Below are 24,018 nucleotides of genomic sequence, written 5' to 3' on the forward strand. Positions count from 1 at the left end.
TGATGGATTATGTAAAGCCTTTTTACATGTAACCAATTCTAATCTGGCCCAGGTTGGTAGTGACAGAAAATCATTGCTATTTGATAAGGGTTTGACATAGTGCTCATGAATCTACATTACAAAAACTTTCTTCACAAATGGCACTCTTATGGGCAGTGTCCGTAAAGAGGACATCGTTTTACTGATTCTCTATCAAACAGTGATCTGTGATTATTGTCCCCTTCTTGAGACAGCCCTCACTTGGGATCCCCAGCTGGAAATAGATTGTGCTGTGAGCAAGATGGACAGAGCTGGTCATTGGGTGCTCCATTCCCTTAAGCTCATTGGGTATTTGCATGTGGATTTGACTTCACAGGAGGTCCTAGGAATGTCTGTGGTTGGCATTGTGCTTTCAGGGAGCTCAAGGACGGGGAGCCCCTGGACCAACACAGAGGCACAGGATCTCTGTGGGGATAGAGTTCTGCAGAGGCCTGTCTGAGATATGCTCAGATCTTGGAGGATCCATGAGATTTGGAGGGCAGTGCTCTGCCTCTTTTTGGGGTAGAGAGACAAACCCCATTCCCCTGAAAGGTCACCTTTAACATTTATCAGATGGAATTGTCCTGCAAAGAGGAGCCCAATCAAGTACTGTTTGGGTGGGAATGAAGAAGGGGAGACAGGGAAACTTGCATAGGAGATGCTGCTTTCTCCTGATCCTGGGATTTGTGAAGCGTAATATAGTGTTGATCTTATCATACTGCTCTTACACTGGTTTCTTTCCACTTAATGACATCCCTATTCCCAGCGAGTGAGACCCATTGTCAGTGAGAGTAGCAAGACTTCTGAGAGAACTATACTGCCTTTGGAAAAGCAGGTGATCATCAGGGAGATGAGTGTCCTGTCATTCACATGGATCTCAAGACAGACATAATTTTAGAGGCCCAAATTCTCTGCCTGTTCTAATCCATGTTCCCATAATGGATCATATTGGAGGAAACCCTGCAAATTAAAACACAGTTTCCTGGGCAGGTTTTTTCTGCATGGAGGACAATATGGCCCTTTATGAATGTTATTTACACTAAGATTCTGCGGAAAAAACAGCAAAAACAAAACATCTCAAATTCCTTCTACAGCCAGAAGCACTTAGTGAAATACTTCTTGGTTCAGTACTATCTCTGTTCAGCAGGAACCCTGGACTTTATTGTGAAGAGAAAAAATTGCATAACAGAGTGTCAGGGAATTTCACAAATGTTTAAATGTACTAAAAGTGTTAACTGATCAGAGCTATACAAAGCAACCCTTTCCTCTTCCAGTGCATTTTAGTTTTCATTCTGCTTTATAATACTTTTCACAGTAGCCAAACATTTAGTATTTTTGTGAAGCTGTATTATTTGCAAGCATAAAGCAAACAATTGTCATTCTAAACTCTAACCTAGTTTGTTTAGATTTGTGTTATTAAGCAAAACAAATATATTAACGGGTTCTTTTTGGTCACAAGTCTTGATTTGTGTTGATTCCATAAACAATTTACACAGCTTATTGTGTTCCCAAAAGTGGAAAGACATTCAGTGGTAAATGCTCAGAGGCTTTGCAATGTAGTCCCATGTGATATCTGCTGCTCCCAGCAGTGTCATGGATTAAAATTAGAAGTTGGCTGGCATTACATTTCACTTCACTTCACTTCATTGGAGTCTGTGTCAGAGACACACTTTAATAACACAGGCTAGATTCATAACCTATCTCTGCTCTTGCACAGTAATCAATGAGGCGTGGAAAACCTGTGAATACATCAAATGATTTAGGTAAGTTCTAAAATGCTTCTATATGTTTGGAAGTGAACTTGGGAAGGTGATCGTGGGCAGGAGATCTGGTTACAGAAGAGTACTTTGCAGTTGTTTTACAGCCAAAATTGGGAACACTTCTGAATTGCTGGCAGTTCATGATCGCTATTGTATTATCATGTTTACCAGAAAGAACTTTAAAGAGTGGAGCAAAATTCTCTACTTTGTTTTCTATAATCTTCTCATTACATAGTTACATTTGTTTGGAAAAAAAAGCCTATAGTTGGAGCCTCATGTTTTGCATGATTTCTATAGATATGGAATGTACTGAAGAATCCACCCCCTGCCATAGCACAGTGGTCCACAAATTAAGTTTAATTTTAAAATAGGTCGCCAAAAAGCCTTCAATTTTTTAGTATTACAAGCAGCATTAGAAGCCCCAGTCAGGGCTGGAATCCCATTATGTTAGGTATCATAGATGTGTAGTAAACACAATTCCTGATGTAAAAAGCTTATAGTACAGGAATTTGAACTGAATGTCAACTGTTGGAATATTGTTTCCTCAGTCTCCAAACAGCCTAAAATAATATCTATGAGAAGCATGAACTGACTGATCTCACTCAATGGGAGTTAACCCTGAAGCCTACTGACGACAATTTAAATATCACTTATGAATCATTTAGCAGAAACATTTAGCTACTGTGTCAGTCATGTTGGGTGCAGGTTCTGGGATGAGAAGCAGTGCATAGCTGGTTATTGGTAAGGACTACTGTGGTGGGGAGTTAATCCCTGAAGAGACATCAAGACACCTATATTCATACCCGCATGGGGGGAGGGAGATGAAGATGCATCCCTTCTCCATTGCAAAACATCTCAACCATTTGTTTGAGAGCTCCAAAATCAAACTACCTCTCGCACCTTCCTGGGCACCAACTGCCCACCTGTGAAAACCTCCAGCATCCCCTTAACAACTTCTATTCTTACAGCACAGTTAAGAATCAGTGCAAAAATAGTTGGGACAAATTTTCCTGTGTTACATCACTGTAACGCCAAAGGAATTTCATTCTACAGTCTATACGTCTTTCCAATGATGAGCAATTTTCAGTGTTAATGTCTTTATACTTTTTCTACCTTTTTGTACTCTATCTTCTATATTTCTTTGATGTAAGTAAGTGCCCACATATAATCAGGCTGTAGGGGATACTCCATTGTAATGATATGAGAAAGGGAAAACATAGTAGGAATACCTACCAGCTTGGTGTAGAAATATCCAGCAAGTAGCTACCAAATAGCCACCCTACTGCAGCAGCTGGGTTGTCTCTGTCACATTTAAAAGGCCAGCTAAAAGAAAAGCATGCTGAGAAAGGTTCCTTTGAGTGACTCTGCACTGGCCATTGGCAGAAAGATGCCTGTAGGGGAAAGCTCACACTCCACTTTTATTGCTGGAAGGCAAGCTGTCTGGCTGGCTGAAAAACATCCTCAGGCTGTTCAGACTGGAGCTGGGTGTCTGAGACAGTCTTTCTCTCTCTCTCTCTCTCTCCCAGCAAGTATTATGCATTTATAATAAAAAATGAGCAGCAATATTTAAATTAACTACTTGCTATGTTTAGTGTGGTCATAGCATTACTACATATCTCTGCAAATCTACATGCCCACTCAGAACCCCAGTCTAACCCTGCCCCCAAACTCCAGATCTGAACTTCATGGCTCTAGCCCATCACTAGACTACAAAAACCCAATCAATACAAGGCCAGCTGAGAGGCACACTTCCTCAGCCAGGAGCACAGGAATGACCAGGTATCCTGCCTGCTCCTAGCAAGAACCAGAATGTTTACGAATCTTTAGCAGGCAATTAGTAGTAGCCTGCCCATAGGGCAATTCTTCCAAACCCCAGGCAATTAATGGTTGACTTATCCCCTGAAGCATAAAGGTTATCCCTTATGTTTTTTAATGCTCTTTAGCCCCTTATTCTTGTATTATGAGAAATGGTAACTAGGAACACAAGATTAACTATTCTAAATGCATGACAGGAGTCAGCTGGTGTGCGTTCCATCAGCTCCATGCACTGATTGATTGTGTTTAATTAATCAAATAGGCATATCAAGTTTTGTACATCGATGTCTCCTTCTGGCATGCCCAGCTCATATGTGATATTACAATGATGACAATCAGTGTGAGATGCAGAAGCAGATACCTATGACTGAACTGGAATGTGTAAGAAACATGACTGAAACTGCACCATGCATTGGATCGTTCTCTGCTGTTAAGTCACTTTGGGAAGTGAGAATTCAGAAAATAAATGAAGAACTACGGAAGGAAAAGGAATTCAGACAGAGGGCTGCAGGCAGGTATGTTCCTAGGAAGTTATGAAGAAATGTGAAACTAAACTCTATATTCAAACACAGGAGATTATGGTTGGTCTTTTCTGGATCATGCAAGATCCCATCCTGCAAACCTTGCTCAGACAAAATTCCCATGACGGGAATCTGATTGTAGGCTCAGGTCTACCAGAGAATTACATTCAACTGCAAATAGAAATTAGTACATCTGCTAACCCTACTGGTATATATATCAAAAGTACAACAGCTTTCACTATTTTAGTAGAGCTGCAATAGTGTAAAAGAAATTCTTCATGTTTTTATAGAACAAGTTGTTGACAAGTGCGTTCCATTTAGAAAGTCTCCACTTAATAATCACCATTATTTTGATCTCTTATTTTCATTGATTAGTCTATTAAGACTTGCATGAACTTTACCTGAATTCAAGCTGACTTCACACATACTATGACTGTAAAGAACTCAACTCAAACTTTGTCTATGACCTCAATAATAAAAAGTCATCATATGACCAGATTTCTGTCTCTGACATACAATCTATGTGACAGCAGTTAGAAGCTGTGGAATTGAAAAGATTAAGGGAATTTAGTGCTCCCGCCACCCATAAAAAAGCTAAAAGCTCCCATTAAAATTAATTGTCTTTGGGCCCATTCCCTTGCAGTATTTTTTTCCTGCTGTTCATGGTGAAATGTTATAAAACTTGATGGAAGAAGTTAGTTTAATAATTTACTTTGTGCAGATTTTAAAGTATGATTTCACAGAATTGCAAAACCTTTTACATTACCCAGAACATTAGAATTCCTGTAAATTCTCACATTTCCAGCCCTCCCAACGTGTCTCTAGCATCCGATTACGATAAATACTTGTCTGACCTCCATTAATGCGTCTTACCAAAAAGTTGCCTCTTTGCTATGTCAGGCGATCAAAATGGGATAGTAAATGCTGTTCACATTAATAGCTGCACAACTAGAGTTCTTTGTCTTGTAGACTGACGCTTGTCTGGGAAGAAAGAATCAGTTTAGCCAAGCTCAAAGAAAAAGTCATCAATGAAGATGGAAGGGTTATATTAAAGATAGAACAAGAAGAATGGAAGGTAATATTAGTAGGAAACTGCTTGGGTTGTGTGGTTAGTGAATGACAGAGTTAAGCTATTTTACATCTTTAGCCCAGCCACTTGTATTACTTTTCATCCATTAAGTGCCCACAATATGCTCAGCACTGTATAAAACACAGACAATCAGGGACTGAGAGTTGAATTATTCTGTGAATGTAAGTCAAACCTGCTTGTATTGAAAACATGCTTACTCTAACAGTAGAATATTGAATGCTAAGTAATTTCACCACTAATCCACAGCCCAAAAGGTGTCTCCACATGAACAGGAAAACTTAGTGCTATTATGTGACTTATGCATTTAATTCAAGAAGTATTCATTTTGCTAATGCCCCAGAACTACACACACATATACTGTAATGTGAAAGTGATGTGTTGTAAACAAAATGAAGATTTCTTAAGGTTATTTCTCTTCTCTTTCTAACGGTGAAATTCACCCAGTGGCATAGAGGCGCTCAGAACAGTGGGACCAATGTGGTACCAGCACGTGGGAAGTCGGCAGCTGCAGATTATGTGGCAGGGTGTACTCTGCCAGTCCCTGAAAGTTACAGAACTGACTTTATGCTAGCGTCAGTGCCTCCCATTAAGGAGAAGTTGATGACAGAATGCCTAAGCCAATTTATCTTTTAAGCCATTGGGAATCTTTCCATTGACGTTAATGGGAGTTTAGGTACAGGCTGGTGCTGGTGTGACTTCAGCTTTCACTGTAACAGTCGTGGTCTCTACTCCAGTCCTGTTACCCGCACTCTCTAGGGCATCCACTTCTGTGGGCTGAAGGCGTAACCTGGTTAATTTAGGCACCCCCACCCTTTCTCAGTTCCTAGCATTTAAAGCAAAAGACACTTATCCTTACTTAGTTCCTAGGGCTCAGAATGTAATTTTCTGTGGGTTTGCGGGGGCTTTTACTAGTGAAAGACTCTTGCACAATAATATCCTTAACCTCTATTTAACAACAATTGATCCACAGAATACACATGCTAAGCATATAATGCTCAACACTCCCAATAAGGCAAACAAACTTTTCTTGATGGCCAGTCAAGATTAGATCATCAGGGGACTCCGGCTTCTGCACAGTCTAGTCAGCAGGATGTTGAGGTCTGGCAGCTCTGATGTTGGGCTGTGTTCCACAGTTAGGTTCCAAGAAACTTCCTTTGGGACCCCAGTTTATATAGTTAAACTGGAGTCCTACTTAGCTATATCTCAACCAATCATTTTAAAGTCAAGTACTACAAAACAGTATTTTTCACCAATCCTAGCTCATTACGAAACAATTCTTTAACCAATTCTTTAACTCCACCACCTTAGTTGATTTAAATCTTGCAAAAAATTAGTTATGCAACAGACAGAACCAATTAAAGAATAAAAGACCATACAGATAAACAATAGAGAAGTAAGGACCATAAAGGCAAAACAATAAAGAAGTATAGATTTCACAATCACAACTGTCAATAAGTGGTTTCTTGCCAGACTCACTGCTATCAAACAAAGTTTTCTTTGAACATCTTAAAATTTCTTTCTTTACATGGTGATGGTGGGTACTAGGACAAGAGTGCCTTCTTAACAGCCCGATATTACATTGTTTTGATGAAATTTAGATGGAATGTGAGGATGTGATTCTCTGCTTTTTAGCTCATGGCTGCTGCTGGTGCTACTTATTGCAGAAAAAGGCCTCAGACTTTACAGTCCAAAGAGGTGCTGTGCCTTACACAGGAGTTTGGGGTGGATTTAATTCCCTATGAATTGCAGTTCCTCCATTCCACCCAAACTCTGTGTAACCCACTCAAAGCAATGTATTTCAAACATAATTACTAAAGCTATTCTATAATTGTTTAGAAATGTTGTACTATCTTGGAAGCTATAGGTGGTCTATTGATTTTTTTGTTTTTTTTAATATAAAACATGCTTTATATACATTCTACAGTGTACTAACTGTAGAATGTTCTACTAACATTTTTGTTTTGAACAGATGTTATAAAATCCAGGACAGGCACTAATCATTTAAGTTCAAACATTTTTGTTTGTTTTGGTTGTAGGATCTTGCATTGAGGAGTCTCAGCAGTGCAGGTGTCTAAGTGGGAACAAACCAAAGGGCTGGTTAGTCTAGCAGGGTAATGGGAGTTAATTTCTACATGTTGTATGGTCTACTGATCAGGAAACCAAAACTGTTTCCTGTAGCATAATACTAAATGTCCATATTTCCAAAATCTTCCTACACTAACCATGATCCCATACTCATTCCATATACTAAGTGGAATTTCTTTAAAAAAAAATTTTTTTTTGATTATATTATTTTTAGATGCTACCTTCTTGCTTACTGAAACTGAACCACCTTCAGGAATGGCAGCTTCACAGAATTAGTTTGGTGAAAATTCCTGAATTCATTGGAAGGTTTCAAAATCTCATCGTGCTAGACCTATCCCGAAATTCCATTGAAAAGTTACCTAAAGAAATTGGTGAGTTGTATTTAAAACAAACAAACAAAAACCCCCAAAAAACAAGAACAAGCCATTCTGTGTTACTCCACTGGTGCACTGCTTCTGGATTAAGCAGCCACCACACCAAAATCTCATAATTTTCATTTAAATGAATCTTTATTTCAAGAAGCAGACCAAGACCACTCACGCTATGCTAATGAGGCAGCACAACAGAGTAATGTTTAATCCCAGTACTTTACAGCTGAAAGATTTAAGTTATTCCTCAGACCCAATAAATATTCAGGCACATTTTCTCTGATTATTGCCTTCTGCAGGCCAGCTGCCTAACCTCCAAGAGCTGCTTCTCAGTTATAATAAAATTAAGTCTGTTCCAAAAGAGCTAAGTAACTGCATCAACCTGGGAAGACTGGAACTGGCTGTGAACAGGAATATCTGTGACCTTCCACTTCAGGTTTGAGATAAACAATTACTTTATTTATAGGAATATATTAGTTTTTTTTCCACTAGCTAAAAATAATTATTCTCAGGAAAAAAAAATGAACTGCAGTTTTCTTCTAGACTTTAAAATGACAGTAGGTTTCCAAGAACTGTCTAATAGGTGGGTTGTTTTCATTTTATTTTTAAGACACCGATTCTACAAATATTTAGGCATATGCATAAATTTTGTTTACATGAATTGTTTACATTTAAGCAAATGGGTATGTTGCTAGCAGGGTGGTGAAGCGCTGGAATGGGTTACCTAGGGAGGTGGTGAAATCTCATCCTTAGAAATTTTTAAAGCCCGGCTAAGACCTCCTGAGGTCCCTTCCAACCCTAATCTTCTATGATTCAATAGGACTAACCACATGAGTAATTAAATATTTGCAGGAACTGAGCCTAATTTTGCCCAGGCTTGCAGGGAAGTATACAGATAATGAGCCAGAACCTCAGCTGCTGTAAACTGGCATCGGACTATTGATTTTAATTAAACTATGCTGTTTTACTTCAGTTGAGGATCCGGCCCACTGGATCAACCAGGACTCAGAGGAGTCACCCTGAGAGCATAATTCATTCTCTCCCCACTCAATTATTTATCTCCCTACAGAGACTGCTGCTTGTGGTAGCTGTTTGTGTGATGCAGGCAACTGCCTATGCACAGGGAAGTTAATTCTTTTCACAGAAGACACAGAACAGCTGAGAGTAATAACTTTTGGTCTCTACTTACCTGTGCTGAATCTGCACTGGCGACTTCCATGTGAAAAGGGATCCATGTCTCCCTATCAGTTCCTTGGCTACAAAGTAACCAAATACTTTGGATATTTATTTATTTGCATTTGTTACAAAAATCACATCCCTAACAGGTATTAAAGTAACCTCAGTTCTCACAGACTTCACTGGAGACTGAAGCTGCGCTCACTGCCCTGCAGATTTAAGTCCAAATACTAAATATGTAAAATTCAACAAACTGAGCAGCTTTAAAAATAAATAAATATAGACAGAATATTAACTGAATACAGAAGTTACCAACTCTATTTGGCCATTTTTTGAACCAGCAATATCAGCAATACTTTATAAGGTCAAGCGAATGTTTCATGACAAAAATAAATTCTAAGACTCTGGACCAGATTCTCATTTATACTCATTTATACACTTTACATCAATGTAGCAATGGTGTAAATGAGATTGTGTGTCTGTCAGCTAACACAGCCCAGAAACCCTTGTCTATTATGATTCCAAGACATGTAGTATTTTCGGAATCTTTCTGTCTTTATGGTCAAGATGGTTAAATTGCAGCTGTGATGGAACATCACTTATTGCAGAGTCTGTACAAAAGTGCATTAAGGAATCCTATTAAAAGTCCTTTTTCTATTTAGCTCAGTGACCTAAAGAAGCTTTACCATGTAGATCTGAGTATGAACCAGTTTACTACCATCCCTTCAGCCATCATGAATATGCCAAGTCTAGAATGGTTAGACATGGGGAGCAACAAACTTCAGCAACTCCCTGATACCATGGACAGGTAAAAAAAAACCCCTTAGTTTTAATTCCATTGTATTGAAAATCTAGTTACCTGGCTCTATTCCAAAATATTAACAGGCATCAACATTGACTTTATAACAAAATAAAAGCAAGATACTTAATATTGTGCTGCTTATTCTAAAATGGAATCATTTACTTATACTGTTACAATAACTGGAATATCTCAAAAAAGAATATTTCATTAGAACTAATTTTTTTGTTAAGATAAATTGCTTGCAACTGAGTTGATAGATAAGACGACATTAAATTCCTGTTATCAAGTCAAATCTTCTTGCTGTAGAAATTTTCATCTTACAATTTAGGTTACTATCTTGGACCTATTTCCTAATATTCATGTCTTTTTTTTTATGTAATCAATCAACATCCCTGTGTTAAAGTAGAATGTAAAAAGTTGATTTGTAAACTTTATTCTTGAATATATAGCCAAATAATTGTTCTAGGTTTGTCAGTTTTGGTGCCATTGTGCTTGTGAGAGAAAGGGCTTTCAAATGGTACCCAACTTAAATCCATTTCTGATGACATGTATTATCAGAATTTCCACCAACCAGAGGATGTAGAGCTGGGAGCCGGGGAGGGCAGCATGTCCCCTCTGCTATGCCATAGAAGGTGACACCATTGAAATTATAATTATGTAGATTTCATTAATCAAATGACCACCTCCCTTACCTTTCCATCATTAACTTGCTCACCAAATTACATATGCTCCCAAACTGTTAAATGTTACTGCATTCTTTATATCAAATACATGACTGTTGACATGAATCATCTTCTTTAAATTAACCATCGATTATTAGCAAATGCTGGATTCATTGTAGAAATCTCTACTTCTACAGAATGGAGAACCTACATACCTTATGGCTCCAAAGGAATGAAATAACCCATTTACCAGAAACCATCAGTAATATGAAAAATCTGAGTACTCTTGTCCTCAGCAACAACAAACTCCGGAATATTCCTGCTTGCATGCAACAAATGACAAATCTCAGGTAAAATAGCAACAACACTGCATGTGCCTGAAGGCTGCCTTTAAAAATGCCCCTACATCATATGGTGCAGATTGCTGCATAACGAAGTGGAGATATGGAGTCAGATCCTCAACTGGTGTGAACTGGTATAGCTCCACTGAAATCTGTGGAACTACAGATTTATGCCAGGTGAGAATCTGGCCCAGAAAGCTTGTGTGGCAGAATTAAGAGTTCCTTCATTTCATCAAATGGATTTATTGTAAATTTAGATATTTAGGGTCCCAAACATTAAGGTAATCTTCATAAGATGTGAGGGGTATAGATGCTGGTCTTCAGTGGTGGCATAGTTGGGCACCACTGTTTTAGCCCCTCATAACACAAGAACAAGGGCCAAAAAATTGAAAAGCAACAAACTAAAAACTGATAAAAGGAAAACTTTTTATAAAATGTATATTTCACTTGGGGAATTCACTGCCACAAGGTATCAGTGAGGTCAAGAACCTAGAACCATTCAAAACTGGCTTAGATATTTGGATTTGGAGAATGAGACTATCCATTTGTATTTGAGGATATAAATATATAAGAGCTATAAAGCTTAATGCTTCAGGACATAAGCTAACCAGTAACTGACAGGGGAAAACTTGTTTCAAATCCTTATGGGCAGGTTGTTTTATTATTCACTATGACAGGGTTTCTTGTTGCTTTCTCTTAAGTACTTGGTATTCGCCATTTTCAGAGACAGGATACCAAACTAAAGGTATATCTACACTTGGAGCTGGGTACGATTCCCAGCTTGCGTAGACATATCTGTGCAAGCGCTGCTTCAGCAAGCATGGTAAAAATAGCAGTGCAACCAGAATGGCATGAGCAGGGGCTCAGGCTAGCCAGCTGAGTACATACTACCCAATCTGATCTAATAGGGCAATTGCTGGTTTCAAGTTATTTGGGGATGGTGCTCTATCTAGGGATGCATACCTGCAGCAGGTATTTTATTACCAAAAATAAAAATTCTTGTAAATAGATCTCATTTAAGTATTTTGTTCTGGTTTCAGAGTAACATCTGCTTATGTATCCTGGTATCAAAATGTAACAGATTTATAAAGTCATCTTACTGTGCAGTACATGTGTGTACTTAAATACACATAAGCACACCTGAATTTGTTCACTGGAGATTCTAGCTTTGCTTGAATTGGCCTTGACAGTGACCACTAATACTAAGGCCTAAACTTTCAAGTGTGTGCATAAAACACGTGTGTAAGCATGAGCCAAGGAAGCAGATGCCAATTTTTACACCCTCTTAAAACTTAGCCATGCCATTAGTTAGCCCACATCTATGTTAAACTGTACAAACTAGAAATTTGGCATAGTAACCATTTTAAGAAGTGATGTAAGTAACGTTCAGATGAAGACTATTTCTAAATCAAATAAGATAAACACCTATCACACTACAATTAAACAGAGAATGTACTTGAAAGATAATGTCCTGGGAAATTGCCCTTAATTACATTTTTTTTTGCTGAAGCACTGTTCAATGGAGCCTAATTTAGTTTTCAAACAGTTGTTCTCTGTCTGGGGAAAAGAAACTACAAAGGTAATGTTTCCTGATGAATTTCCAGATTTGTCAACTTCAGAGACAACCCACTGGAGCTGCAAGTAACACTTCCCCCATGCGAGAATACTGAAGAGGAAGAGGAACGGGAACTGTTTGGTATTCAGTTCATGCATATGTATATTCAAGAGTCACTCATCAGAGCAGGTATGGGATTTGTACTGTCTCTAACTAGAGCATGAATAAAAAAGTATTAGAAATGTAGTCAAACAGAATTAGCATGGGTCTATACTGGAGCTGGAAGGTATGAATTCCAGCTTGAGGAGACATACCTGAGCTAGCATACTAAAAATAGAAGTGTAGTTACCCCTGAATATGATCCTGTCCAAGACCATAGGTACGTACTTGGCTATCAAGCCTCTCCTGCCACTTGTTCCAGTGCAGTGACACTTCTACTTTTAGCTTATTAGCTCCATCAGAGCTAGGAAGAATATGTCTCCTTGAGCTGGAAGTTACACATTCCAGCTCCCCAGTACACATACCCTTAGAGAAAAAGTGTGGCTCCCTCCTCTCTTTGGGGGAGCCCAACTGCCCCTTCATTCTTGGATGTGCTGCAAAGACTCACGAGGTAGAGGACATTGAAGAGGGAGTAGCAGGAGGAACTGGTACTTTTGCTAAGAAATTTCTGGAGTTCCCAGCATTTTCTGCCAGTAGGTGGAAAAGCATCAACATGTGATGAGGGAATATGAGGTGTTTCCAAGAAGATCTAGTCACCTAAGTGAAATCAATTAGCTATTCCACCCCACATGGAAAAACAGCCCTATGACAAAGCACACCAAGTACTGTCCTTCTCTCAGCAGACTGGACAATGAATTACCTACAGAGGCTATAAATGAAGGTCAGGATTGAGTTACATTAGCAGAAAATCATGAGCCAGTTTCCCTTTGCTATATCTGTTATACGAACAGCGAATTTAACTGATTCGGGATTTCAGTATTTCATCTCAGTACATTCCCCCACATATTATGAAAGCATAAAATAAATTGCTAAAATAAAGAGGTTTACTCGAGATCACGTTAATTTCAGCTTTTATTCTTCTCCATACCAAAGCTTTATGCATGGAAATGTAATTACTAAAAACAAAGAGGTGACATTTGATTTCCAGCCAAATGTTTTTCTTTAGCCAATTCTATAAAGAATCAGAACTCATGAAATAAAATTCTAGGCATAGAAAACATGATAAAATCTCTCACAAAGTTCAAAATGGAGACAGGTTATTAAGCATATCCATTTCTTACATTTTAACCTATTGTCTTTCAGAAAACCTGGAAAATTGTAAATCTGTTACTTCTGTCACCATTAATGATCATAATTAAAAAATGAAAGCTCCTGCCAAATTGAACTTTTGTAATTGGAGGAAAATATAAATTCCACTTCTTCTGAACAGAGAAAACTACAGCAACATTGCAATGTGCAGAGACAAAAATGCCTTATGATTTTCATATTGCTAAGATTCACCTGGCATCTTCTTGTGATTCCAAAAGAAATTTAAATTTAATGCTTTTGTAGGTACAGAAAAAGACTACAAAATGTTTTGTATAAGTACTGAATCTATGAATAAGGTTTTTAAAAAATCCAGAGAAGTTTTGTAGAATTCTGTGTCCTGCCCCTTCTAAATCTGTCTCCCATTATGCAATTGGCTGGAGTACTGAAGACTGAGTTGGTACAGCTGTCAAGAGTACATTCTCCAAGGACACAGCAGAATCTGTATAGTATTGTAATTCAACATTGTACCCTCTCTGTTGTAAATATTTGATCCGTCCATGGTCAATCAAAAGTTTACAAAGATGACCTATCTGCTTTCGTTCTTCAACAGTAAGTAGCCTAGTTCCAAAAAGAAAAAACATGAATTAGTCAAAACAAATGGTTCAAGATCAGAAAAGCTGTAAAAATTGTAACTGATGGACTTCAATGGAGATAAAGTGTAACTGTTTTGGAATAAGATTTTGAAGCCTATTATGTCACTTAAGCTTGCATGTTTTTCATTTTAAGTACAACAGGTGAATATGTTTTTCTGTAAAATGAGCCATTCTGACAATCTAAAATGCTTAGTCTTTCAGTTATAAATTATTATCTAATCAATTATTTTTACCTTTCCAGAGAAGTTTACATGCTACAAAAGATCACCTACCCTTGTAGACTATCAGAACTGCACTCAGTTCTGTTGTGAACTTGGTCATGTTCTTCTGGATCACTACTTTGGTCTTTGCTCTTTGCATCAACTGTAGAGGCGTCAGTGATGGTTTCTCGCATGCCACAAGTGGCCCAGCTAGTCATTCTCTGAAAATAATTAAATTCCACTGGCCCAAGTCCAACTGTTCTAAAGAACTCTTGGCCTACATAATGCTTCCACTCACACCTGTGGTGGCAACACAGTGCAATAACAATTCCAGCCACAGGCTGCCAGTTTTCTGAAATATTCTTTCCAGTCCTTTCATCAGTAGAACTGTTAAAAGCTATGTCTGTTTCATCACCCTTGAAGCGTTTAGGTGAAGGTTCTTCATTTCTTTCATCATATTGGGCTGCATAACTTTCAACCAAACATCTCAGAGCAAGATCTATGAACAAACAGATATGTTTTTAAAAGCTCTCAAACAGGGTGCTGCATTTATACAGGACATATGAAAGTTGGAAAGGAACTTTCCTCAAAAATAAGGGGATGATAAAAAAGGACATTACAAATTAATCCCAAAAGCAACAAGTTAATGAGGTTTACTAAATACTGTCAGCTACTTTAAAATGAATTTATGTATTTCAAGTTCAGTTTACCACATACTTAATGAATTTACAAAATGACAATAAGACCACCCGATCTGACAGTGATCAATACTCTTGAGAATACTTGTTCCACAGGTCAGTGGGAAGGCTTCCGCTCCCTGGCCATTTTATTACAAGAGGATGTTAATGTAGAAGTTTGACAGAGAATTAAAGGACACAATCCATTTACTTAAGAATTGTAAATACTGTTACAAAGATATCATGGTTAACAATGTTCCAATAGAATGTATGAATGTGTACAATATATACACACACAGTATGTCATGCCTGAAACAGCTTTTCCCATATACCTGGGATGTAATGCTGAAAAAAAAAAAGTAATTGGCTGAAAATGTCTTGGACAAGTTGAAAATGATCTTCTACATTACAGTATTTTCAAGTTGTCAAGGACATTTTTATTCAAGTTAAGTTTTTCCAAAATTATTGTCGAAGCCTAGGAGACATGTTATTTCCAGTGGGAAGTAAAGTACAATGAAAAACATGCTTCTGTCAGTTTAAGTACACAATTACATAAACATTTTTCATTTTGCTGTATACAGCAATTAACATTTATTTCCATCCAGATTAACCCCGTTGCAGCTTGTCTTCCATGGTGTTTGCTATCAACCAATCAGAGTTCCTTTGAAATCAATGGATGTTTAAGACATAACTGCTATAGTAGGCAGCAAAGGATTAGACAGAAAGAACAGTTCACAAGAATTGTTAGAAGCATCGTACTATTCAAGAGGATTAGAATCAGCATTCCACTTTGTAACAGCACTTACTTGGAGATACATTTGTGTAGTTCATACCTGTTGCAGCACCACATAAATGCTTTCCAATTCCTACCACCGGAAGCTTTTCTTTCCCAAGAATAGGTACTTTATCTGAAAGAAACAGAACCTGAATAATGACCGGAGCTGGACATCATCTTGCTGGGTAATATCATTCCCGCACATGTAACTGAACCAGTAAGTCAGAAAACTCATGTAAAATTCTTCCCTCAACAATTCTATTATATAAAAATTTTAATTGTCTGCATCTCTAAAGAGCAGCTAGGGCTATATGTCACAGCAAAAGATAAGGTGAAAACAAAATATAATTTTGTTTATACATTCTTTGTTAGCAGCTTGGAAATAAAACTATTTTCCTTTTTGACATGTTCCCTTCTAGTCTGCAAACATTATGTTATGTTCCTAGTGTAGCAAAAGTCAAAGCTTCACTTTGTACACCAGTACAAAAGCAGGAAAGTACAAAGCTCTGAAAATAGTTTTTGCTTACTGTGGGGCATTCAAGCTATTGTTGGTCTGTTTCCTCAATAAATCAATCCAGACTTCATCTAGACATAAGATTATTTCCTGACAGCAATTCAAAATCTGTCAAATATTTAAAAAAGACAACCAACCCCTCCCAACACTCCAGAAGACACCGTTCATATATAGCAGGCCAAATTGATACATGTATTGAACAGCAGTAATACTCTATACTTCTACAGAACCTTCCACCCATAGGTCTCTATGCAGTTAACCAACATCAATTGATTTAATCTCACAATATGCCTTACAAATGGGGAACTGAGAAAGAAATTAAAACCATGACCTGTCCCCGTTTAAGACCTTGGGAGCAGGGCTGGACACCAAGTAACTTGCCTAAAATCACACTGACAGTGCCTCTGGTAGAGCTGGTAATAAATTCCAGGTTATTGGACCCTTAGTCCTGTGCTTTAATAAGACCTTCTGTCCTACCCCTTGTAGATTAATATCCTCATGTAACTTTCCAATGTTAAATCAAGTGAATGTACACTTTACAGAAGACAAATACAAGAGGAACATGAATTACCTTTTAACATGCTACAATGCACCATGTTCCCTCTGTGTGCACATCACATTAGCAAACATTCTTGCTCATTGTTTATAAAATGTTATTCTTTTTAATTTTCTATATATATAATTCATAATTAAAGTTTCAACCATCTGTATGGCCCAAACATACGTGATCTAGTCATGGAAGATATACCTATAAGGAATTAAATGACTTAGTATATACTGTATTTGTTTTGGAACTACAACCACAGTGGTACACCAGATGGGAACTGAGCCACCCATATCCCAGAGGATCGATCCAATGCAGTTACAACAACACAAGGAAAGGCATGGAGATACGTATATATATTTTCCATGAAATACAGGACCTGAATCACACTGACAAAGCATAATATTACATTGGTTTAGTATGTGATAAATCATTTTTACCCATTTAACCAATGCAAGTTCTGAACATCACCATAAACCACCCACTATTTGTAAAGTGAAAACATGACTGTTAAGACAACTCCTTTTGAATGTGGTGTTCCAGATTCCCCGCGTCTTCATTGTTAATAAGGACATCTGAGACTTGCCCCACTCAGACATGATATTTGTATCAAAATACAGCATGGCTAAAATACACAAGTAAAAGCATCTAACCCTGAAACTGTTAAGGCTTCCTTTTATTTGGTTATTCTGAACCAAAATAAAGTCCTATAAATTCAAGCTAATTTGTACAAATATGGTTAAAAATTATATTATCCTCATATAGTAACTGAAAAACAAAAGTACAATATAAAAATGACCAACACACTGAGAACAATTTTCTAAACATTAATATAATTAATTTATACTAAGGTAAAATTTTCTTACACTCTGGTACTACACAATCAAGTTTTTAAGCAACCATCTTAGTATCGCTGATAGTTATACAAGCCAAATAGAAACTTACTTAAACATAAGTGCTGGATATCAATTTGAAGCCTTTCAAACATGTAGTCTCTTTTTCTGTGTTTACCATCTACCTGTGCGAACAGAACATCATATTATTAAGAAGTATTGAGCACCTAACTAATAAATAATTACAAGAATGTGCTAAGGTTATTAATATTTTTTAAAACAAGCCCCTTTCAAATGAACACTAATATTTTCAGCATCAGCCAGCAGGCATCTTGTACCCCAAGTGTCTTATTGGCATGACTTCAAACTATAATAAAGGCCAATTAAACTTTTCAAAGCCCTTATGTGACAGCAATATACCTTTCCACTTTTGTTTTCAAAGGTAACCAGACCTTCTGAGCAAAAGCCACATTTACCAAAAACAGTTCCAGAAATAAGACTTGACCAACTCCACAATGGGCTGTCCTACCTTGAATCGTGTAGTTGCCCTTTCCACAAGCAGAAAATGAACATTTTCAGCATCTTGTAAGGCAATATCAACCCAGTGAGACAGCTTTCCTCGTCCAGCTCCAAATTCAATAAAACATCTTCCTGGCCCAAGCAAATGTAACTTTTCCATATTACCTAAAATAGAAGCCTACAAACTTCAAAAGATTATTTATGAACCAAACCAAATATACACTCTGTCTGATGATTTCTGTGGGAAAAATGCTAACTGAACTCACAATCAGCAGCCTCTCCCATTGCTCTTATTGAATAAATAACCAGGCTCCAGAATGTCAACATCTCTTTCAACAATGCAAGGGTAGACCTCCTTTGTATCATCCTTTCCTTCTTCTAACACCCACAGAATCTTACCCACTGGGTTTTGGGGATAGAGTTGGGGACTAGGCATACACTGGAGTTTTGTTCTCAGCTGATCCTTGGAAAAGTCACATGGATGTTCCATTGGACTTTCATGAAGCATCACCTCCTGCAGAACCCTCTCTGTAGCTACTGTAGTTTTACACTTTATAGCGGTGTTCTGCAAAGGCACCAACAGGGTAGTGTTTAGGGCATTAGTCTAGCACTGGGGAGACCTGGGTTCAGTTCTCCGTTCTGCCACTAGGCAAGTAATTTAACCCTCTCTACACTTCAGTTCTCCATTTGTAAAATGAGAATAATAGTACTTCCCTACCTTACAGGGGTAGTGTGAGGATAAATACATGAAAGAAGACTCTGAAACACTGTGAGAGCTACTGATGGAAGCACTATATAAGAGATAGGAACTACTATTATTCCCATAGAACCTTTAGCCTCTGTCATTCTCTGGCTTCCCTTCCCCAAGAATTTCCAGAATTTGCTGCGTTGGAAGTCCTCACCCCCCACTCACTCTGTACCCCATAAAAATCCCTCCTACTCAGGAGCACATTTCCTGAAACCATCATAAGGCAAATCTCAGTTTTCTAACCTCTCTCATTCTCCACAAGAGCAGATCATCTAGACTCATGAATGAGGAAAAGATAAGCTTGTTAAGTATTCCAGGATTAAAATAAACTTCTGTTACTAACACCTATAATTTCAAGCAGTTATAGACAACATAGGGGGTCAACACAGTGTAATTCCAGTTAACTGAATCCCTTTTATCCAAAAATCCTAGTTATCTGAATCTACAGTGTGTCCTCCATGTTGCCCTAAAGTTAGTTCATAGCACTTCTGTTTATCTGAACTTTCTAATCCTCCCCCCCAGCCAGGTCATTTGGAGAAACAGGAGTGTGTTGTGCTGTAGATAGACTACTCTAGCACTTATGTCAGCAAAACTTTTGTCACTCAAGAGTGTGAAAAAATCACACCCCTGAGCAACAAATTCTGCTGGCACAAGCGCTCTTGTGCACAATGCTATGTTGGCGGGAGATGCTCTCCCTGCCGACATAGCTACCGCCACCCTCTGAACTGTTTTTTTTGTGAGAGCTCTCTCCTGTCAGTATAATGCGGCTACATGAGCACTCTTATAGCGGCACAGCTATATTGGTACAGCTGTACCACTGTATGCTTGTAAGTGTAGACATGGACTAATACTTAAGCTGGTAGCACAGGTGCACTCTGGAACTGTTACAAGTTTCCTTTACGTGAAATAACTGGTGGTATGTAATCAGCTGAAATCCAGAACAAGAAAAGCCACAGTAAAGATAACTACTAGTAAGACCATGGCCATACCTGTTGCTTCAAGTGCTTGAAAGCAGACTCTCCATTCTTTGGGTCATTTAAGGCTTCTTGTAAGGCCTGATGGGACAGTGTTTGATCCTTAAGTATTGGCTTTATACCTGTATCAAATGCAGAAGCACTCTTCATAGGTTCAATTAAAAAGGACACCCAATATCACTCCTGCTCCCACGTTCATACTGATGTGACCGTGTACATTACTTAGTATGCAAAGTATTTGACTCTAAAGAGTCTTTACGGAGTTAGCATACCGACTATTTGAAACAATAAAAATGAAAGGGACATTATCCAATAGTTTAAGTCCACAAGTTGACACCTTAAAATTGTGATCATGTTATAGATAATGGATTAAAAACATATATTTTTGTTTTTAATCCAAAACTTGAAAATTTCCCTATTTTATGACACCAGCAAAATAACCTACTACATAAGTGTGATTTCTCTCTAATGGTTCAGAAGCAACAATTTACTAATAGATGCTTTTCCCAGAGCTGTGCTGTCATCACCTAATGATGATGCACAAAAAAGAAAGTAAACAAAAGTTATTAATTTAATTAAAAACAACATTTACTTTCACTCAAAAGAACAAACTAGATTGAGATGGGGAAAAATACTAGCTAACAATGTCACATAGGCAGTTCTTTAACAGTTAAAAGATTTCAATTTCAGATGACATGTCAAGAGACAAAAATATGTATTCCTATTAATCTCTTTCCTTTTTTAATCCGGGGAGATATTTAACACCAAAATGGCCATGAAGTATTTGATCAATTCTGCAGAAAGCAATTTAAAATATTTCATCCCCAAAATTAAGCAGACTCACCATTACTTGCCTTTTTCAGCTTTCTTATTAAGTCTTCTAACTCTTCTTTAGACAGTGAAGAAATTGGTAATTGCTGAAAAAAAATACAAAAACCAAAAAGGCTCTCCTCTTATTTCGTCTAAGTTGTTCTTTAAAATAACAAAGAGATGGGCTCACCTGTTCTTCAAGTATTTCTGTTGCATCTTTTAATCCTGCATTAATATCTTGAACAAAGTAGGCCTTAATAAAACAAACAGCATGAAAACCAAATAGATTTTAATAAAAACATTGTAAAGCAAAAAAAAAATGTACTTATAGTGTGTTTACAATAATTCATCTTATAAAAGTCAAATAATTACAAATGAAGAAAACAGTTCTGAGAAAAAAATTCTCTCTAACTGTTTTAGGGCTCAACTCTGCAAACACTTTCCAATGGGTGTAGTGCTTACCAGGTGATTAGTCTGATAGATTTTAATGGGACTAAGCATCATAGCAAACTCTATGCTACTAATGCTTTTGCAAGGTTGGGTCCTGTCCTGTAGTAGCACTTTGTATCTTATTTGTACTATAAGAATGTTTCAATAATCAAAGGAGTTTCTCTTTCAAATAGTTGTTCTTTAAGCCTCCTGATTAATGTAATTTCATATATATAGGTGTACTTTAAGCTTTATATAGTCAAACAGGTGTGTTTGCAGCACAGTATTCATTGGAAAGAAGTACAGCGCAGTACACTGGCATCTGGACTGCTGAATATATATCTGAATCCAGTTTTCAAATACGGGCAAAAGCACTTGTGTCATGTAGATATGCAAGACTTTTAATATATGGTAGACTTTTTCATTAAAAAAAAACAAGTTGCCTTCTTAGCATATACCAGAAAGGAAGACATTAATTTCATGACAAGGCATGGGAGGACTGCCTCAGTCAACAATATTATTCAGGGATAATAAATATCACAGTAGAGCTGACTTCATATTTTTGGTTGTTGTGTGTGCACCAAGTTCATCTATCATCATCTGAGAGTGGACACATCAACCGCAGTACTCAATAGAATATACAAGATCCATTCATAGCAGAAGTCATAACTCATTAATTCTAGGGGCCTGGTGGGGCAATGTTCCCCAGGAACATTTTTGAGGAAAGCTAGTTCAGTGTGGGTACCTGGGCAGCACTTCCATTCCTGGCTGAAAAATATATCTTAAAGTAGGATCACAAATTTCCATACAGCACTGGGAAGCATTCTTACAGCACCAGGCATCAATTCCATTCCATTCCATCCAGTACTCAATTTCTCCCCATTATAAGACTCTCTGATTTGAGTCCATGATAAATTCTCTATACCACTGGCACCCAGTTCAGATATTTCTTGGTGCGTGTGTGTATGGAGAAATTGCTTCTGGCTCCTGTCCCTGTCTGTTCCTCCCACTCCTCCTCATGGTTCCCAGGTCTCCTTGGGCTGGGGAGTCTCCCCTCTCTCTTACCCACACAGTGCATGAGCCAGTGCTGCCAAGTGCTGAGTTTTCAGAGGACTCCTCTTTGCACTGCCATACAGATACAGATTCCCTATGTACCAGGTTTAACACCTTTTGGCACTGTCATCCCTCCATCTGTACAGAGGGGCAGCTAGGACAAATTTCAGTGGCATTGTGATCACGCAGCCAGAGTGACACTACAGACCAGGGGCAGCCTGGGATGCCTGCTTAAAAGTGGTTGAGCCATGGCCCCCTGGCTCTGTGGCCTATGGAACCTTAAACAAATATAAAAAGTCCCTCCCCCCTCTCCAATTTTTGCCACTGCTTTATGCTGCTTTAATATATATAATTATGTGGCTTTCTGGAGAAGTAGCATTTAATTTACATTGCACTTACAGGCTTCGGCTTCTCTCTTGAATTACACTTTTTTAAATGCTTTTGCAATTGATCTTCATATACAGTGCTAAAATCAGAGAAAGAGAAATAAGCAACAACAGTCACAATTTTAACAACAAACATACAAATGTATTTAAAACACACTTACTGTTTTGGGTCAAGAGGGCATGGAATTCTTTTCCTGTCACTTTCTTCCTAATTGAAAAGAAAATGTTCATTTAGTTAGCACATGATTATGGTGCAATGTCCTCATTTTAGACATGCTGCCTACAAGTGTGTCCATGGATCACAAAAATTAAAAGCTTTGCTAACGTCAATTTATTGGAATTAAGTCAAGTGGAGCAATAAAATGGGTTTCAGTCGGATAAACCATGCGATTTAATCGGGTGATGGATGAAGGAATATTGTGCAAGCGAAGGCCTTAATACACCACCAAGCACAGAGAGGCACATGTGTTCCTGGTCCCTCAGGCTGTTGTAATTGCTTTCAGAGGGGTAGCTCTGTTAGTCTGTACACAGCAAAAACAACCGGAGTTCTGTAGCACTTTAAAGACTAACGAATTTAAATTCTGCAGGCATAAGCTTTCGTGGGCAGCAACCCACTTCGACAGATGTAAGGAACAGAAATCAGATAGCAGGTGTGTGTATATATATATACATATACCTATCAGAGGGTAAGGAGGTTGTTCCTTAGCCCTGGGTATGCATGTGTATATACATACCTGCTCTCTGACGAAGTGGGTTACTGTTCCTTAGCCTGGGATATGCAGCAGCGGGGCGGGGGCTGCGCGGGCCTTGCCCTTGCTGGGCAGTGACAGGGCGGGCGGTCGGTCAGCCCCAGGGACGGCACCGGGCGGCCCCCACCAACCCGCGGGGAGGCCGGGGCTCGCTCTGGAAGATCCGTGTCAGCCCCTCCCCCAGGCGAGTCAACAGGGGGCTATAAAACAGCCCGGGGGACTCCCCTCCCCTCCCCACAGCCGAGACCTGGCCAGCGCCAGCAGCCCTCCGTGGCCGGGTCCATCCCCCGCCTGCCAGCGCCCCGGTACCTCCTGGTGCCCGTGCTCCCCGCAGAAGCGTCTCCCCTGGGCCGGGACCATCTTGCAGAACCGTTTCTTCCGCTCCACGAAGTAACCGCAGCGCCCGGGCACTGGAGCCCGGAGCCCAGCGGATTCGGCCGCTCTCTCGCCGCGCCCGGGCGCCGCCGCAGCCGGCTCGGCCGCCATCTTGGTGCCCCGCCCCCGCGGGAGCCGAGCGCCAAACTCAAAGCGCAAGATGGCGGCGGAGAGTCTGTTCAGCCGCTCGGTGCCGGTGCAGGTGAAGTGCCAGGGCTGCGAGGACAGGTGAGAAACGGCCAGGGAGGGGAGGCGCGGCCACAGCGAGACCTTCTGCACGGGGGCTCGGACCTGTCGGACCCCAGAGCAACGCCCTGAGGCCACCTCATCCCCTGGCG

General features: G+C 38.9%; 3 protein-coding genes across 3 annotated transcripts in view; 2 read left to right on the top strand and 1 right to left on the bottom strand.

The window, feature by feature from the left end:
* The first annotated feature begins 1,669 nt into the window (after window positions 1-1,669).
* LRRC39 (leucine rich repeat containing 39) lies at window positions 1,670-13,632 on the top strand. The gene is made up of 9 exons (XM_067538393.1): window positions 1,670-1,781; window positions 3,856-4,108; window positions 5,084-5,189; window positions 7,504-7,660; window positions 7,957-8,093; window positions 9,496-9,641; window positions 10,495-10,647; window positions 12,243-12,382; window positions 13,496-13,632. The coding sequence occupies exons 2-9, from the start codon at window positions 3,939-3,941 to the stop codon at window positions 13,549-13,551; spliced, it is 1,065 nt and encodes a 354-aa protein (XP_067394494.1). The 5' UTR covers window positions 1,670-1,781; window positions 3,856-3,938; the 3' UTR covers window positions 13,552-13,632.
* TRMT13 (tRNA methyltransferase 13 homolog) lies at window positions 13,247-23,840 on the bottom strand. Its single transcript, XM_067538391.1, has 11 exons — window positions 23,615-23,840; window positions 22,718-22,764; window positions 22,570-22,636; window positions 20,879-20,941; window positions 20,723-20,795; window positions 19,894-20,000; window positions 18,167-18,334; window positions 17,750-17,822; window positions 15,805-15,879; window positions 14,367-14,793; window positions 13,247-14,059 (listed from the first exon to the last, which is right to left on the bottom strand). The coding sequence occupies exons 1-11, from the start codon at window positions 23,789-23,791 to the stop codon at window positions 13,864-13,866; spliced, it is 1,473 nt and encodes a 490-aa protein (XP_067394492.1). The 5' UTR covers window positions 23,792-23,840; the 3' UTR covers window positions 13,247-13,863.
* Window positions 23,602-24,018, top strand: part of SASS6 (SAS-6 centriolar assembly protein) — a 30,917-nt gene continuing 30,500 nt past the window's right edge. The window contains exon 1 of the mRNA XM_067538388.1: window positions 23,602-23,908. Within this exon, the coding sequence (XP_067394489.1) occupies window positions 23,841-23,908 (68 nt within the window). The 5' untranslated portion in view covers window positions 23,602-23,840. The remainder of the gene's footprint in view (window positions 23,909-24,018) is intronic.

This window comes from Emydura macquarii, unplaced genomic scaffold (genome assembly GCF_026122565.2).
Source record: "Emydura macquarii macquarii isolate MOO-44397 ecotype Brisbane River unplaced genomic scaffold, CSIRO-AGI_Emac_v2 contig_480, whole genome shotgun sequence".
In the NCBI taxonomy this organism is placed as follows: Eukaryota; Metazoa; Chordata; order Testudines; family Chelidae; genus Emydura; species Emydura macquarii.

Bases quoted from the DNA above. Each gene is read 5' to 3' on its own strand.
- LRRC39 (XM_067538393.1), top strand. From the start codon at position 3,939: ATGCAGAAGCAGATACCTATGACTGAACTGGAATGTGTAAGAAACATG. The intron at 5,190-7,503 runs GTAATATTAGTA...TATTATTTTTAG, and splicing joins TAGAACAAGAAGAATGGAAG to ATGCTACCTTCTTGCTTACT. The intron at 7,661-7,956 runs GTGAGTTGTATT...TGCCTTCTGCAG, and splicing joins AAAGTTACCTAAAGAAATTG to GCCAGCTGCCTAACCTCCAA.
- TRMT13 (XM_067538391.1), bottom strand. From the start codon at position 23,791: ATGGCGGCCGAGCCGGCTGCGGCGGCGCCCGGGCGCGGCGAGAGAGCG. The intron at 20,796-20,878 runs GTGAGCCCATCT...ATTTTTTTTCAG, and splicing joins CAGAAATACTTGAAGAACAG to CAATTACCAATTTCTTCACT. The intron at 20,001-20,722 runs GTGAGTCTGCTT...CATTTGATACAG, and splicing joins GCTGAAAAAGGCAAGTAATG to GTATAAAGCCAATACTTAAG.